At 41.8% G+C, this 18,998-nt stretch overlaps 1 protein-coding gene across 3 annotated transcripts; it reads left to right on the top strand.

Moving 5' to 3' along the window:
- Window positions 1-19: 19 nt before the first annotated feature.
- LOC112555427 lies at window positions 20-18,008 on the top strand. Of its 3 annotated transcripts, none has more exons than XM_025223825.1 (3): window positions 20-35; window positions 2,923-3,010; window positions 13,443-18,008. In XM_025223825.1, exon 3 carries the CDS (start codon window positions 15,114-15,116, stop codon window positions 17,988-17,990), a length of 2,877 nt encoding a protein of 958 aa, XP_025079610.1. In that variant the 5' UTR covers window positions 20-35; window positions 2,923-3,010; window positions 13,443-15,113; the 3' UTR covers window positions 17,991-18,008. The 3 variants fall into 3 exon arrangements, with proteins under 3 accessions (XP_025079610.1, XP_025079608.1, XP_025079609.1); XM_025223823.1 differs by lacking the exon at window positions 20-35 and adding an exon at window positions 849-953; XM_025223824.1 differs by lacking the exon at window positions 20-35 and adding an exon at window positions 2,426-2,580.
- The last annotated feature ends 990 nt before the right edge of the window (window positions 18,009-18,998 follow it).

Genomic DNA, 18,998 nt, shown 5'->3' on the forward strand with positions numbered 1-18,998 from the left:
ATTTTTGCTGTTCTGCTGTTAATGTTACTCCAAGAGTAAGTATATATATATACGCCACACTGGAAATTCTCGCACAAAGACCACTCACCTTTATATTTATTTTTCGCTCTTCCAACACCAAGAAAAGCGGAATCTGTGCACACTCATCATACACCAAGCTTAAGTGCAAATTCGTTTATTCTTTTGATAATAATAATAATAATAATAATAATAATAATAATAATTGCAAAATTTGTAAAGCGCATTATACTCACACTCCTAAGGAGAAAACTCTTAGCGCTTAAGAACAAGAACGAAACATGCACAGCATACGTACGAAGGACAGGAAAACAAATAGCATATATAAACTATAAAATAATAAACAACATAAGTACTATAAACTAAGTAATAATTAATTAAAATCAAATACAAAAAACACAAAGAGGAACCAAATAACAAGAACAAGAGCTGAGAGTAACATGATATTGCAGCAGGAAGGGTGTGAAAAAGGACGAGCATTTTGAATTTTTAAATGTAGTTGTCTCTCACTGGGTATCTTGATTAATTTATAAATTTAAAATTATTTGAAAAATAAGTCTCTAGGATATAACTTATATTTAATTTAGGGGTCGACCTAGTCTAGGAGATTATAGCATGCATTAATAATTGATACATTGTAGATACTTTACAAAACAATAATAAACTGGCAGGCTTAAAAATTAGTTTAAAGAAATTAAATTAGAGGAGTAATGAGCTAAGAAAAGTGGTCCAAGGGACACCGCACTTGTGCAGTCTTTTTTCATTGGCTGCTGTGAAAGTGGAAGGTCAAAGGGCTGACCAATAGAAAATCGAGATTTTATTCTCGAGCTCTGCGGAGGGAAACTCGATGAGACGTTTACCGAACACGCATTATCGTCGTCGATGTTATCAGTCTGTTACAAATGGATGTGACGTTTTCTGGAAACATCATGACGGTGAGATTAAATAATTATTTACATTTCTAAATTTCCTTTTGCATTGTCACTGACAAAAGTGTTTGGTTGAAACAGGGTCACATTTGAATCAAACGTGTCCAGTTTAAATACAAAATAGGATGCAGACGACACTGCTTTCGTTTGAGGTCTGACCCGTTATTAATAGCATCATTTACTGATTCAGTATCAGAGAAGGAAGAGAAGATGTTAAATTCGAATATCTTTTTTGATATACAATATATACTATAGTTTTTGCGATCGTTAGCTATACATTTGTTGTTATTGAAGTACATAGCTGAGGTTGGATCGCAATCAAATGAATGGGGCAGGGAACCCGAAACTTCTAATGGAAGTCGATTAAGCATCTCGTTCCACAATAAACGATTGCACTAACTGTATTTTCAAATTACTCCAATCATCAGTTAGTTCAGAGGCAAATGTGAACACTGTCACACATAATATCAGTGCTTATTACAGAGCCTGTCGTGTGCAACTTATAGTTAACGTATGATTTTTATAATTAAACAACATTGCTATCACACTGTTGACTAAATTTTTAATGTGTACATTAAATAATTAGACACAATTTCTTTTCCGTATCTAGTAGCCCAGTAGACAGTTTTTATGGATTTGTTTGTAAGGTTGTTAGATACTGACTGATGTATAAAGAGCTTGTAAACTATTGAAGTGATACATAATGAAATGTGAAATGGTGAAAGTCTCAACTGGTTATCTCACCAACCTTGTCACTTGCAACACTTTAAGGCAGAACATATCTCTCTCAAATTTATTAATTATTGATCATATATCTTCTTATGTCACCACCCTTGATTCTCACCTAATTTTTATGTTGGACACAAGGTGGCATGATAACATGTTAGAACTTAATAGACTGTTAGGCTGTTCTATTAGTATAAGGATTAGTCTACTTTTTTCTCATTTAAAATCCAGTCCTCATGAGAAGTATAGAATAAAAGAGAAAATCATAAATGAGTAACAGCATATGTTTCTAGAGATAAAATAAGTCAATGAAAGTTAAAAAAAATACACTGATGCAGAAACTGATCATGAAAGAAGCATGATATAGCAAGTACACATTTACAGGAAACAAAATTGCATAATGTATTACATGAATTACACATCATTTCAATATAGACTGTACCCTTTAAATGACACCCTCAGAAATCACAATAATGGCCGTTGAAGAGAACAGTATGAATGTTGTACCTCCGAAAATTAAGATTTCTTTAGTCCAGGACCAGCATAATGAGCATTCTGTTTATAATTGCTTCCAACCATGCTGTCTAAAAACCTTGCATGGAATTGAGCCTATTTGTTAAAAATTGTGTAAATAGGTAAACACATTTTAAGAACAAATCTGTTTTCAATAGAGCTGAGCTATTTATCTCTAGTAGTAGCACATTGTTACATTACATTCGGTCATGGCCGGTGACTCAGCAAAGGGCAAACAACATAATTGGCCTTTGGGCAGGAGGGGAGTATAGTGAGGCGGATTTCTACACAATTAGGCCATAATCACTGGTGAATGTGGCACACGTGGCTACAGTGAGGATTTTTGCTACATACTGGGCAAATGAAGACTTACTAGCATGGAGTTGAACTGACAGTAAGAGATATTCATCTTATGTGTTATATGTTAAATAGTTATTTGAACATGTAGACATCTTGGTACTTACAACAGTAACTTGATTTGACAAAACCAAAAATAGTAGCTAGACAGACAACATTCATTTGTCTATTGAAAAAATGGGTTATAGAAAGAGAAGCCATATTTCTCAATGAAGAGTGAATTAATGATTTACTCTTATGCATGCAAGTACAAATGCGCACACACACATAAGTTATATCAACCATCCTGAAGCTAATAATTTCAAGAATAAATCTTCTTTAATATGGAAACAGACTTAGGACACTTTTTACCACTGTCTGTCTTATTTTTCTTGCTCAGACTATCGGCAAATGTCAGTCTCAGAACAAGCAAAAGTCTTACTCCACCATGTAAAGCCAAAGGATCTTGCCTCCCAGTGTTGCAGCAGGTAAAAACATTTTTTTTTAAATCTTGAAAATATACTTATCAAATATAGTGTAATGATGGCAAATTGTTCATCTGAATTCTGTCAAATGGCTAGCCGTAGTCTTATTGTTTATCCCAATTTTCTCTGCAGGAAATTGATTCTGCTGTAAGCAGTAAACAAGAAAAAAATTTTGTTTCATTTTGTCTGACACTTTTTAATCCAGTATCATACATTCACTACACATAAAATCATGAAGTACAGTTCATGTGTTAAACACTAAAAGCCTTCCTTTAAATATAGATAATAATTATCTCCTGAGAGAAAGAAAGGAATACAAATACGTTAATGTTTTGAGCATGGTTGTGGTCATGTGAAAAAAATATATTTCACTGAAAGTATTTTCAACTTCAATGTCGATTTTCCCAGTCAGTTAATGTGCCATGAGTGTCGAAAAGCAAATATGACCGCCTCACCTGGAGTTATGTGCTGTATATGTGAAGTTGCCTCCCTTGGACTATTAGGTTTCTGCAAGTTCACAGCTGTGGGCACGAAGTTTGTTTACCAGCATTAATTATTTAATCCAATAACAAATAGAGAAACAAACCCTTGAAAAACTGTTCCGTTTGACAATAATATCTGTGGATGGAGTCTCCGTTTGTGATTTAAAAATTTTATTATTGTTTTCAGCTTTATTGTCAAGTACGGAATAAAATTAATTAGTGCTCAATTGAAAGGTTAGTGTTACAACCAACGAATTAATATGATTATTAATATGATTATTATGTTTATTTATTTTCGAAAACAAAGATGTGATTTTTTGCGCCTCTCCATTGGTGAACACACAGCAAGAAGAGAAATAATAATTTAAAGGTGTCTGTTGTTTTAAATAGAATCCACTAGTAGCGCGATGGTGGACTTAAACGAGCTTTTTAATGGAGTAGCGATTCTTGCTAGACTGTGATATAAAAGAAGATTCACAATAACTTATAGACTCGAACTGCAGAACGGATAAAGATGCCATGAACCCATGGGAGCATCTCCCTAACATCATGATTACGAATTTCCTCTCAAAGTCGAGTCTAAGGAAAACAAACTTTGCTCAAGTGGCTGCTTCGGTCGGTTGAGGGGAGTGACATCTTAGAGCCCCCGCTTATCTTGGATCGAGCCTATCTCCTCTTCGCTGCCTCAGCACTTAGTCAGGTACTCACTCCACAGCTGTGTGAAATGTACGCTGCGTCACACGGGTGTCGAACCGGCCAGTGCGCGCGCCATCGAGTTAATCCCGTTAATCTACTCAATTTTCACCGCACGGTTAGCATTGGAGCATCCTTCGACAGGAGGATGTAACAGAAAATTTCTTCGAGGAGAAGACTTAGGCTCTCTACCATGAACTACACACTGAATATGTGAAGGTACACGATCCTCTTGGACTGATAATCACTGATCTTTGGAGCTTTACGGTCAGAGTTATGAAATGAAAAGAACAGGCGCTAGCATAAATGCGATGCCATGGGAGCCTTTGACAAATCGTAAAAAAAAACCCAAAGAATAGAAACCTTCATTTATAAATATAAAAAAACAACCCAAGATGTCCTATGAAAACAGCCTTTAAGGGAACACCAATCATGATATGATCACTGCATACTGTGGTGATCCCCAGTCACATCTCGCGACATGATGGATGAAGCGACTCCCTCCAATTTTGTCTGGACGATTTCAGCGGGAATTTTAATGCTGAGCTCTCGAAAAGGAAAGCCCATGGATTGCCATGGGGACGAAAAGGGACTTGATCATTGCAAGGAAGACGGGTTCCATTCTGTGCAGAAGAAGCAATCATTGTTCCGAGGTATAAAGGCAGTTCGCCATTTTTTGCAGAATTTTATGGGACAGCATTAGCATTTGTTATCTGCATGAAGCCGACCAGATGATCCCTTAGAGATTCTGAAAATTGTTCACAGAGATACCCATCCACACGCATAGAAAGATCCCTAAGGATACGTGCCTGCGCGGACGAGAAGATCCATAAAACTACTTGGCCGTGTGCAGTTTATGTTGTGTCTACTTTTACATGATCTCCGAAGATGTGTAACTAGAGCTCAGTGAACTAGTAGGGTGCAACATTTTATTAAGGATTGAATTCTTCCCTTCTCGACGTACACGCCTGCAAACACATACATTAAAATGTCACCAATACTTATATCATGATATTGCTTGAAAACCTTTATGTTGTGTGAGCTCATATCCAATGGGAGGGCTGGAAATATGTTAATTAAAAATATGACAACTTCAACATTTTGACTTCTTTCTGTGCATGGAGATGTTTGTATATCTTCCAAAAAAAAAAAGTATTTACTCAGATTTTGGAAAATAATATCTTTCACAGCCTCATCTAATCGTTACAAAACGACTTTGAACCCCACTAGTCCATAAAAAAATTTTATTCTCAGTTTCACGAGTTCTGTGTTTGAAGAAGGACGGGTATTATTACTTTTTGTGTGTAACGATTATATCAGTAGTGAAGTAATAAAATGTACAGTTAACCGTCTATGCCCAAGATTACAGATGTATAAAAAGTCATGAGCCGAGGCAGCAACGGATGGTGGGTGGATGGGTACATGCCGTATCTCCTGTTCAGCTTTAACATACCCTCCCATAAACGATTTGTAGGTTAGTTGGTTGTTGGAGTTTTATGCCGTGCCAGCAACTAAGGCGGGAAATGATTTGCAGGCGGTATATCCCGAACTACAATTCGTTTAAAAGTATTTGGGTGTCTGGTAGCAGCTCTATTTCATTACCTAGCAAGATCCACATTTGCAGACATATATAAATGATTTTCAGCCAGCTGTTTGGTACAGGAGGCAATAACTGATGACATAGGTAAATATGGACATCGCTGCTGTTGACAAAACGAAGAGTATGCTGTAATAGTGGGAGCTTTCTTCGGTAACTTTCTGATTTGCTTACCTGCTCATCCATACACCTTATGTTGTCCGTCTTACTGTGTTGTTGTATGCATGCGCACGCCTGTACAAATACATTCATTCACGCGCGCGCACACACAAACACGTTCTCACGCACGCAGAACAAACTTACTTTTTTTTTTTTTTAACTTATGGAGGATTCTCCATGGAATTAGTGAACTGCTTTAAATCTTCCTAAACGATGGACAGACAATCCTTATTATGGCCGGCTAATCTTACACAAGTGCCGAGCGCTGGCGTGAGGCTGACTTTCACATCGATGTGTAAACATTACGTCACAGCTCCTGTCGTAACGTCACAGCACGTTCGCCGAGGGTTCTTGCGTGCGCGCGAACGTGTATGAAAAAGAAAAGAAAGAAAGATGCTTGATTGAACTTGTGTTCAGTAAGTGCCTCGAGGGAAAAGGGAAAAACTCCTCAATGAGCGATATCTTGGCACGTGTTCAAGTCCGCTGGTTCGGAGGACTCCCTAGGCGCTTTGATTTAATGGCCGGCAGTGGAAAGAGATATGTTTGTAGCTAGGGGAGATTACAGCTGCGAGTGTTTTCCGTCTGCATCTATTGATTCTTTTCGGAGCAGACATGCATTTCTTGCACAATTGAGGTATATGGAGAATTTATGAACACGCTAGTTTGGTCAATATTTAATATCGGCACAACAGCTGTGTGCTGTTTGTTTTCTTCAAACCAACAGTTTGAAATATTCAACATTAACATTCCGATATTCCCATTTCCACTTTTTAAGGGGAAAAAAAATTAAAATTGAAACATGCTAGAAGTTTGAGATCCTTTATGCCTGTCATGGAGTATAAATACATAATCGAATCATCGTGGACAAGGTGAATAAAAGTTATGCATGGTGTGTAGGCGTCGCAACTGATTTCAGAAACTGCTGAAGCTGCATCTTTGAGCAAAATGGCGGGTATTACAGCGACCGGCCAGTGAAGCAGACGACTATTGATTTTTTGCGATCGTGACTTCCTCTGACCCCCAAGGGTTCTAAGAGCATGTCTGCTTTTGAGATATGTCATGTACACGATCCCCGCAGGGAGGTCCGCCCGCCTGGGTCCACATTTCAAGTCAATGAACCTGGACTTGAGGCAAGCCAGCCATTTTGTAACGGCCTTCGATTAGCATGCAAGGTCATCTTTTTTTTTCCCCACTGGCACAAGGCTGTTTGAAGGTCGTTGACCAGTCGTGTAAATCCTGCAAGAAACCGGTTTCCTCATAAGAGTAGAAGTGTGTTTGTATGTTTGCATGCTTGCATGCCACTGTGAGCCGAACAAATCCCAACTCAATGATTACCTGATGCGTGTACATATAAATATTTATGTCGAGTAGCCATGTTGCTGATGAAAAAGAAGGGAAAAAACGACAGGTCTAATACTGTGACTGTTGGGTAAAAAAAAAAAAAATCCCCAGCCATTTTGTAATGGCCTTCTACTAGCATGCAAGGTCACATTTTTATCTGCCACAACGGTCTTTGAAGGATGATGACCAATGTCGCGCGAAATTCTACAAAAGACAAAAACAAAAAAAGAAAACAACCCAACAACAACAAAACAAACAAACAAGAAAAAAACCAACACAAAACAAACAAAAACAACCAAAAAAAAAAAAAAACCCGGCTTCCTCATAAGAACAGAGAGGTATGACCTGCATACTTGCATATCACTGATCAGCAGTCAGGAAGACAAATCAGCAAGAGGTGTGGATCGCCTGATGTATGCTCATTTCCAGATGAATATGTCATGTCAAAAATGAAAAAAAAAAAAAAAAAAAAAAGAAGAAAACCCCCAGCACATGACAGATCGCCATAATTCCGCGAGTGTTGGCTTTAAAAAATAATAACTGCAGGGAATGCGTGTGCAAATTCAGTTATGCCCGCCCTCCAGCTGTTTTCTCTGTCGGCATTCAAACAGCATAAGTTATCCATTCAGCAGCCCCCTAATCTACTTCCTGTCCACTGCTGTGCTAAGTGTCTCTCAACGACCTCAACCTGAAACTGTCAAATAATGATTGCTTTATCAAACTTTGTTATATGACAGTCATATTAACATTTGAAAACATGGTCAAATATGTGACTATGTGTTCGGTTAAAGGCCCTTGCATGAAATGTCTGTCACAACAACAACAACAAACACTTTTTATTTATTAATAATATTTTTTATTGAGGAATATTTGTTCAATTTATATTTTACAAATAAAGTTTTATCGTTTACTGGGAAGATCATTATTAGTGCCGGAAGGAGCGTGGTACGACCACATCAATGATTATACATGTTTAGTTCGATCTTTGACCAGATATTTATTATATATGAGTTGTACGATTTTTTATTTTATTTTGCACGATCTTTGACTATATAATGATCATGAGTTGTTCGATCTTTGACCGCATAACGAATATATATGAGGAGTATAGTATAGTCTTCGATCATGTAATGAAGCAGCGAAAGCTTTGTATTCATCCGTTGAAAATCCTATAACTATTTTTTTTTAAATCTACGGCTATGGACATAGTTTATAAAAATAATTTTAAATGAAATTTTACATTTCTGAAGACAGATGTAGTCGTGCAAACATTCTGAGTTGTCTGCAGCTGCCATTACACAGCCTCGTAGTCTGGAGTGGCCTCGGGGAAAGAAGAAGGAAGGTTCTTTGTATGTGGAGCTTTAGAGGAGTGTTCTCAAAAATTATGTTTAGCAGTGTTCGGTGTGCAGCCATCGGCATTCTTTCTGGAACTCCCGCGTGTATTCCTCATCTGTACTGAGCATAATGTACACCCTGGGTTGGTGTCAGTGACTAGATGCTGAGCCAAAAATAACACCAGTGAAGTCGTGTTTGTGCCAGTTCCGGACTGAGAGGCAGAATAGTGGGAACAGAAAAAGTTAAAGCTGTGGAAAATAGTGAGGGATGGTACTATATTTAGACAGAGTGATGTTCGCTTCACCGACAATCTTCAGAAAAAAAAACCCAATTTTACAAACCGAGCGCCTTGTCATCGAGACTGTTGAGTGTCTTAACTTTTGTTTAATCCAATGAAACATGGACATTTCTAAGCTTGTCAAGCTCAACTGGTCATAGATATGATGCTAAGCGCTTAGCCCGTCAAACCCTATTTTTCATTAGCAAATATACAGAAATTTTAGCGGTCTACTCCACTGTAAATTTACACTTCGTATTGGGTTCCTCTTCGTTGTTATACGTTAGTTTGTTAATCGATATGGTCGGCTTTAGGTGGATTTGAATGACCTAGTAGTCCTAGTTATATACCAACAATCGTATAAACAGAACGACTAGAACTTGTGTATTAATCAAAAGTCAAAATGTGATAATGCGACTTTTAAGCCTTTCCTTATTCTTTGCCATCCTTCTCTCCGTTGCTCGATCATTTATTCATTTACATGTTGGTCCTGTCGTCTTAGCCACCTCCTTAATCTTTCAACCGCCAGACTGTTGTTTTTCGTTGTTGTTTTTTTTTTTTTTGAGGGGATGGGTTGAGCTTCTTGATCACCACTCTGCAAAACTGACTAGGACCGTGAAACCTGTCTGAAACAACATGGAAGGACGCGGATTCTGTCAGAAGTATCTGCGATACCTATACCCGCCTTTCCTCCCATTTTTTAAAAACTTTTGTTTCGAAAACATGAAGAATTTGTTGATCAAACTTAACGCTTCTTGCTTGACAATTAGTTCTGTTCTGCCGTCTCGGTAAATATTTTCTTTCCTGCGCTGAGCCAATCGAGAATTTTTGGAAGAGGTAGTGGTGTATGTTTGCAGGCAGACGAGTGAGTCTGGAAACCGAGACAACGAGATGGATTGCAGACGAGTCAGAGTTTCCTCCTGTAGAGATAAAGAAGCAAAACACGCGCGCGAGACGTCCCAGTAAAAGCACGGTTAATTGAGCGCTGTCGAGAATTTCACAAACTCTTCGGTTATCTTCCTGCTATTCCTTTTTAGTCAGCGCTGCGCCAGAGTCTTACTCTCTATTAATAAACTTTGAATCAGCTGATACCTTCTGTTCTGCTTTCTTTATAAATGATTTTTCAACAGCAACGACACGAATCATATTTTCAAATAATAATAGTAGCAGCAATGGCATAAGATGAAGAAGGGAAAGAAGATTTGGGGGAGAGGAGGCTATCCAGCTGTTGACTCGGCGGTTCAGTGATTTTAAACGGTCAGGATGCTTACAAAAGCTGTGCATGTACTGGCTTGAGTTTTTTTTGTTTTTTTTTTTTAAGTTTTAAAGCAGACTGTGTTGACTTGACATCCTTCAGCTTGACGTCTGCTACGAGCTTGCAGGCTTAGTGGATGCAGGAGTTTGGAAAAAATTATTTTCCTTCGCCCCGGGAGGGTTCGCTAACTACGTCCGTTAAAAAGCGAGAGCTTGAGTAGCTTATGAATGTTTACTAGCAGCTTTCGTTTATCATCATCATGCTTCTGCTTCTCCTCGTCGTCCTCCTCCTCCTCCTCCTTCTCATCATCATCATGCTTTTGCTTCTCCTCGTCCTCCTCCTCCTCCTTATCATTATCATCATTATCGTCGTCTTCGTTATCACTGCATGAGATGTTGCTTTGGGAGCAAACTGAAATGTGATTGCATGCTGTAGAAAGTTAACCGCTATCTGTGAACGATCTCTGTCTCATCTAGGGGAAGCCCAGCGGTTAGAGCACTGGCTTTCAAACCTAGAGCCGCACTTGTTCGATATCCGCGATGCGCACTGAACTTCCCCAAGTCAATAAATCTGCCGGAAAGGGGCACTTAACTCCATACTGGTTTGGAGAAATGAGACGATGAGGAGATGGGCATCGCCCTCACAAAAAGAAGTGCTGGACCCTAAAAAAGTGGGGTCTCTAACGCCTCACTTCTCAAATAACATAGTAAAAAAAAAAAAAGGTTACGAGAAGACCTTCGCATCTGTTTCACGTGCGTCCAATTTTCCTTTGTGAAAAAAAGAAAGTACGATATAAAACACACTTGCTCGCTGCCGCTAAGGGTGCACCTGACTCAGAGAACCGACTGAACTCATGATAAAAACGGGAGTTAATTCCTCTCAAATGAGCGATAACAGTTACGGGGAAAAGGCATTGGGAACCAACGGGATAATCAGTTTATATGACGCCATTGAGCGCGAAACTCACTCCTACATCAGACGTACAGACCGAGATGTTTTTAGTTAGCAACCTCAGTTCTTTTTCTGGGCTTCTGCACGGACAATCAATCAATTTGTAACTTGACCTGGATGCTTTCGTCCAATGAATGCTCACACAGACATGTCAGTTACTAGCCATGCTATTTGCAGGTCACAGACACCTTTATTAAGGTCATTCTTAGCCGGACGAACTTAAATGAACCTTGACCGAGCTCTGCTAAGTTTTTACCTGTGTATGTATGAAAAACCGTCATTCAAAAGCTTTGCCGAATTTAGTCAAGCATTTGTCAATATCAATGACTAAAGACCTTTGTAATCCTCTGTTGCTGTGGTGGTAACAGCTTTTGTAGTTATTATTGAATTACTGCGTTATAAATGTAGGGCTGTATCCCTCGGATAAAAATTTTGTGTGTGTGTGTGTGCATTAAAAAAAATGAGTCTAGTTTACTAAGTTATTGCCATGTCACCATCGCATGTATTCAAGCATCTATGTGGACAGAATGAAACTTAGTGCGCTCTTAATACCATCCTCGCTTCACAAAACTGCAGTTAAAAATGTTTGTGTGTGCAGATGCGTGGGTGGAGGTGGGAGCAACTGTCCAAACACAAAAACCGTTCACAAGCTTTTCATGTCTGGGGGATTAGAGTGGTATCATAAAAACCGCTGGGTTGTAATTGGTGTAATTTCAGGCTAACAGACGCATTAAACGTCTCCGGGAGAAATCATTCTTTAAAAAATTTTTTCTGGAAAGCTTGCACTCGCCCAACACTCAAAAATGATGAAGAGAAGGGGTAGAGTGGGGAAATTTGGGGAGAATGCTCATCTGATTGATCGGGTATAGCATTCCACTGTCGTTTTTTTTTCTCTGTAGAAATAGCCTTCCCCATCTCAGCATGAACGATCACAATCGATTATTGTCTGCTGCGAAATTTCTTTTCCTTTAAAAGAAAAAAAAACTCACTACACAAATTTCCTCTTGAGCTCGATAGATGTGAAAATTGAAAGAAATAATGAGTTATACGTGGTCAGCGAACCGCTAACTAAATAACAATATTCTTTGCATCCTCCGGTTTTGATCAACATTTCAATTACCGTAGAGAACATAATAAACACCAGGGACCGTCACGTGACCGGTCATGCTCGCCTCGTCTTAGAACTGATGTGGCACCCAGACGATAATTTGTTCATTGATATCATCCTTAAACTGCTCTGTAGCAACTCACCTCGCGGCCAGGATGAAGCAGTTCAGGAAATCCTCTGAATCAGCGGAGGCGACCCTTCTGTTTGTGTGTAGTTTATTTTAAGACAACTGTGTGATATCGTCTGCTGACGCGGAAGCGATGTCAATAAAGTGCGTGCGGAGGCCGTAATGAGCGCGTGCCATGAGTCTCAGCAGACTCCATGTAAACAACTGGCAGGATGTCTGGAGTCTCTCATTGTCGGGCTGTATTTATTTCTTCTTTTCTCTCTTTCTTCATGTTTGACGATGGACAAGTTTCATATGCATGTGAACAGCCGTGTAAATGTCATCCATATCAGTAACTACATATTTAAGACAGATTTTTATGTTCTGGAGGTGGTTGTGATCGTTGGGTGGCTGGTGGTGGGTGGGGTAACGTGAAACCACTTCGTATTCGCTAAAAAGGAAACATGTACGAGATAATTTTTTTATTCCTGATTAAGAAAACTGTATTAGCTAAGTCATGGTCTGTCTATTTAACACAGATTATGTATTGGATGTGGGTTAGTGGGAACTCGAACTCGTTTATTGAATAGGACAAAGGTCACATGTCAAGCGGGGAGGGAGGGCAGAGAAAGGTCAAAATGGTTACATTCAAATATACAATGGGACTTTCATTTAAAAATCTTCATTGTTAATTGACTTCTTCGGAAAAAAGTCAACGCGAAATCTCGCCAAACTCTAGTTTTATGTAACGGTTTCCTGTCCCTTCCTTTTGTTGTTAGCTTTAGTTAACGATCATGCCCTCGTCAGCTCATCACTCTCGTCTGTCGCTCAACATTTGTGTCGCAGAGATCGTAGCCGGATGATGAGACTGAAACTGTTCATTCTTCGTATGTAGAACGCACTCACATCGTCGATTATTCGATGCTGAAATAACATAATACCCGTTTTTAATCAGGCAAATATGGACGAACATTTGACCAAATTTGGAAGAAGTTTTCGCACGACGGTTAGACAAAACCTTTGCCAAACTTGGTCAAATATTTGTTTCTTCAATATTTGTCTGGTTAAGAACGGGCTTTAAATGTTAGTCCTTACAGTAAGTGTACATATAATATGTTATTTCTCTAACAGGTGTCTGAAGTCCGGATGCTGATTCTCTTCTAAAGTTAGTGCGCACATTTTTTTTAAAGAAACTTTTTGGTGTACAAGCCAGAGTCGCACTAATAAGACCTACCAACTCGACTAAGAAGACAAGAAATTATTGAAAGTTGGGCGAATTTTGTTGACATGTTGACTTTTGAAGGCGCCTAATCACTGTCGTGCAATTCTGTTCATGTGAAGATTTCGGCACCGCTGCTTTGAAGTCTCTAGGTTCTGCTTAAAAGCCATCCATCGTAAAAGTTATTTGACCTGTGTATATTTGTACTTCTGCTGTCAACATAAAACACAGCTGATAACAGAGACAATCAATGGGAATTTAAGTGTATTAATGGAGACACACAGGAAATTAAAAACCCAGACACCATGAACACATGGCCAAACGACCGTCCTGTCGCGACAAGCAGTGTCATAAAAATGGTCGAGCTGGTGTCGAGGGCCCTATAGCTACCGAGATACGGGTGTCTCGAAGCTGTGTCTTGACTACATACACTAAACCTGGAGTATCCTCCGGAGAAAATCAAAGAATGCGTAAAGCATCTCCTTCCACAAGTAAAGACTGGTCTAGGAATGGAAGGTGTGCACTTAGTGGGACTACAAAAATACCTACAAAAGAAAACACCGAGAAAACCCCAGTTTCAGGGAAGACACTTTGTACACCCCACATTAGAAACAAAACACAATGCTTGGGAAAGGAAAACCAGGAACATCCTAACAACCACGTGCGTCTTAACCTCGACACATCTAGATGCAAACCAGGTCTCAAGTCATCGCCTTCTTCACAACTTGGGAAAAACAAATCGACGAAACCATTTCCAGTCACAGAGAAGCTCCAGCACCAGAGAGAACATGAATCAATGGTAAATAGTAAACGTGTCGATGGAAGGGCTGAAAGAACAAAAACAAAGAAGGAAGGTGCAACTGGACCATCCTCTCGGAGTTTAGCGAAACATATCGAGGGCGATGTCGGTACTTCCGGGATACGCTGTCAAATGTTACATTGTAGACTGTGCAGGTCCAGTCTCACGGCACGCGAACCCTCCCGAAAAATCGAATGCAAGTCCAGGGATACAGAGATACAGAAACAGAGTGATCTGCAGAGCCGAAACACGCCCTCGCCAAGGGATCTCATTGGACAACAGCACGTTCAGTCACGTGTTTGCTTATTGTCTAGAGGTCAGAACGGTGGAATTGGGACCCCGGAGAACACTAACTTGAGATTAAACAGAAGAAACCCAGAGAAACATCCCGCGTTAACAGCCCCAATTGCCTGTCTACCCGGAAAAGACGCTCGCCCTTTGAACGCATGCTCAGCACCTCTGACCAAAGGTCGCCTGAAGTATGCTCACGTGACTGACAAAGGCAGCCGTACGTTTCTTTTTAATTCCAGGCATGACTGGCATACCAATTTAAATAATGTAGGAGCTCCAGAAATAAATGTAGACAGAGTTTGTGGAGGTGTCCCCGACACTGCCAGCAGCACCTCCTTCCAAACTGCGGCCATCTTCCTGCCGAGTTGTTTCAGCACTGACGTCGATCGATGGCGAGAGGACCGGGCGAGTTCGCGAGCTGCGGCCGAGGGTGCTGGGCAGCTCATTCGGCGGCCAGCCAGCGCCGCTACCGGTCTGCGGCACCAGTCGCTCAATGTCGACACGACTGAAGCTGCTTCAGCCGGACCGTTTGCCCTTGCATCCACAACAGGGGTCGTCAGCTAGCTCATCGTCATCACCGTCGCTGCCGTTATCCACCGTTTGCCAAGAGATCGAGACTGGTGGTGGAGGCAAAAAGTCTCGGCTGCCGGAAAGATTTTCTGCTGATCATGACGGGGACCTTTGCTATCAAGTGCACCGCCGCCTGAACCCACCCAGGACTCCCAGCACAAACGGTCGATCGAAACTTTGCAAAGTTTCTTCTCTAGCAAAAAAGGAGGAATTTCCCACCGCTGGTCAGCGTGACAAAAGCGCTGTTTCGAGCGAAGGCATTACATCGCAGATTTCGACCGGAAGTCCAGGAAACCTTTCATTTCTGTCACTGCCTTTTCCGTCTTCCATCTCAACAAAGTCTGAGGCATCACCGCATCGAAACACAAGCAGACACCCATCTTCTTCTCGTTCTTCTTACTTAACACAAGATACGCGGGCAAGATGGAGGCTTACATCTAACATTAAGAAGGGCAGCCCTTCATTAGTGTCTAGGAGCATTTCTCGCGAGAACGCGCGCCGGTCTTCACCGCTTTTACCCGAATCTTCGGGACCTAGACCCAAGATTAACCAAGGAATCGCCGGCATTAAAAAGGATACTGATTTGGAGAATCACTTATTAAATTTGAGCTGCACCAAACCTGCAGAACATAAAGCAAGTTCAGCAGAGCACCAGTTCTGTAGTGATGGCGTGGTTGGTAAGAAAGCTCGTGAGAGCTCAGTTTGTCAGAGCATAAAAACTGGAGCGGAACTGTGTGAAACAGAGATTTCTTCTTCACGAGGTGCAACTGTCAATGTCCAGACCCTAACTGATTTCGTTTCGGTTGAACTAAATCTTAAAGAAGAAGAGAATTCAAAAGACTTCAGCGCTAGAGGAGAAAAAGTGATTGAGCTTGAAGGTAACGACAAAAACATTTTGAAGAAATACGTTAAATGTGGATTGTCTGATTGTTCTTTGATCGCTGTAGAAAAAGGGCTAGTACGACATGGAGGACAGAAAGTGACAGATTCCAAGAGGTCTTGTCGAATAGACAGGTCTGTGCAAGAACTTAAAGCCATCGTTTCACCTCGAGTGGCTGCAGTCACTGTGAAGCCTGCTTTGAACACTACTACTTCTCCTTCTGTAAAGACGTATAGACAGATTGCCCGGCACCGTCCCAAGCAAGTAAAGACTGTTGAGACAGAAAATGCCATTGGTCAGCCACTCAAATCGGATGTCAGTCAGTTGCCGACATCCTGGAGACATGCGCCTAGTCAGCATCGGCTGGCAGAAGCAGAAACGTCTATCATAACCGGAGTCGATATTCGGGGGCCGAGTGCTGAGGATGATCACAGCTCAAAATCTGAGAAGCGCGCAACGCACCGATCAGAGTCGGATGCACCCGGTGTCGACGGTCATAACAGCTGTCTCCGTTACGAAAGTCGACACGAAATTCCGCACACTAAAGGGATCCCACGCTCAAAAGCCTATAAACCAAGCAAAAGGAACGAATATCGTGAGAACACTGAGCTCGATTTGTCGCCCTCGGCTAGCTCTCGCGCCAAGATACTGCTGCGCTCTCCTGTCGCCGGCTCTTGTCTGGGTCACAGCGACCTGCTTAACGAAGGTGCAGTCACATGCAACGCTGCGGCTGATCATCAGCGAGGTGGCAGCGGTCGCCGCTGGGTCATGAGTGCAGAAGGTAAGGGATCGCCTTCCAGTCAGAACAAGAGACAGTTGCTCCGACGGTCATCACCTGGTAAAACAGACAAGGATGGGAATGGCAACGAGTTCTTTTCTCGTCAAAGTGCAGCCAACGGTACACACGACGCAGCACGACAGAAGGATCGCTCCTTTGTACCTCGTGTTAGGAAGGTGAACCGTACAAATCAGATTACTCCAGCCGGAAGTTCCAGCTATTGTCTGAGTCAGAGCAGAGGAGCAGCGAGAACCTCAAACACTTCGGTTACCAAGGTTAAGGTCATAGATAAGACAAGCCAGCAGGTTAAAGAAAACGAAAGTAGAGCTGCTCCACTGACGGCTATAGCATTGACTGCCAAATGTCATCAACAGTCTCAGACTCCAGAAGCAAGGGCTTCTGCAAGCTCTTTGGAGACCTGGTCGAGGTTGAAGTGTTACAACAGGGGAGAGAATAACTTGGTGAGCATTAGCACTGAAGATAACATCACACATGCCCAGCACCTGTCGGAAACGTCGCACGAACAGGAAGTGAGTGATTCGTCTGCAGGGGACCCAGCGATAACACACAGGTGTGTCGATGGCGACGCTCAGAGTGTTAGTGTCAGTATCAGCATGACGAAACCCTCTGATGTAGGTCAAGTTTACAATCTGCTGTCCCAAAAACCGAAAATCATAGCTGCTTCTTGTATAGACACCTCTACTGACCATATCAAGCTTAACTCTGGATTTGAGACCACAGAGTTTGTTAGAAGGAAGACTCAGCAGAAACTGAACGCAGAAGCTAGAAACGACCTGCAGACCACTTTAGCACCTGAGCTGAGTGTCGACAGGTGCTCCTTGTCTTTGAGTAGTGAACTAACCCAGGCAAAGGAGACTGATAAGGTCAGCGCTGTTTTACAAAGCAATAACACCGACCATATTGACACGAATCGCACATATATCAACACTCGTGGAGCTACTGTACTCTCAAGTTTCGAAGGTGGGAGTGCAGGACTGCAAACACACACGTGTTACAGTCCTGCTGAAAGTTTTTCACGCGAGAGAAATTTGTCCGCAACGAACGGTAGAAGTGCTGGGGTGAGAACAGTTTATTCACACAGCGCATGTTGTTGTCGATGCTGGCCATTTACTGCCACATAGTTTGTCATCAGATAAATTATCGCTGTCATTAAGAAAACAGTCCGCGACCAACACTAAGGCAAAACGGATTTCCACAGAAGTGCACACAGCTGATCGGGTCGATTACCCAGGAGCAGTTGTAAATCGACAGAGCCGGTTGCCAAACGCGAGGAAACATGAGTCTACAGGTACTCAGCCTACTAATCCTTTGTACTCTCGCCAAGAGGGTCAGACAAGCACCGATGTAATCTGCCTTGCGACGTCATCAGCAGCAGAAGACGCGCACGCGCCTTTCCGCCGTGCGGCGCCACTCGCGCTGGCAGGACGCACGAAGGACGAAGCGGGCGACGGTTTTTGTGGCCAGGTGCCTACAATTTCCACGGAAGCTGCTGGTCCTTGTAACGCCACCCTCGAGCCCTCGACGGAGGAGGAGGAGGCCGGCGTACGTGTCTCGCAGCGAGCGGGCAGCGTTGTGACAGGAGAACCTCGGAGGACAGCGAACACGACACAACAAACCGCGAGGCGGGTCCCATCGTTAGAACGGCTGATAGCCGTGGGAGAGAAACAACAACTCGCGAGCGTGGTACGAGAGGTGACGGTAGTGAGGCCAGTTACCTTGCCGCCGCAAGCAAGGATTTTGCCGCTGACCTTACCTCGCATGTGTGCGATGACCTTGTTTGTCACGAGGTTGACAAAAACGAGTGTTTCTTGACACCAAGAAGTAATTTAATCGCCGAACACGCAGCTACAGGCAGCGCTCGGTCAAAAACAATAAGCTCAGTCGACTGTTGCACACCTCAGGCCAGGAGTGATTACTTTTACACTCCTCCAACAAAGCCAAGGATCAAGAGGATCGACCACAACGAAATTTCGTCATCGATAATCAGACTGAAAGATAAGAAAACGATCAAAAAAGATCGCTGTGTTCACCGGATTGAGAAACAAAATTTAAATTCGTTTTTTCCTCGAAATGTTTCTCTTGACAAGGATAGTTACACAAACGAGGACTGCATCGTCGACAACGAAAGC

Source organism: Pomacea canaliculata, linkage group LG14 (genome assembly GCF_003073045.1).
Source record: "Pomacea canaliculata isolate SZHN2017 linkage group LG14, ASM307304v1, whole genome shotgun sequence".
Taxonomy (NCBI): domain Eukaryota; kingdom Metazoa; phylum Mollusca; class Gastropoda; order Architaenioglossa; family Ampullariidae; genus Pomacea; species Pomacea canaliculata.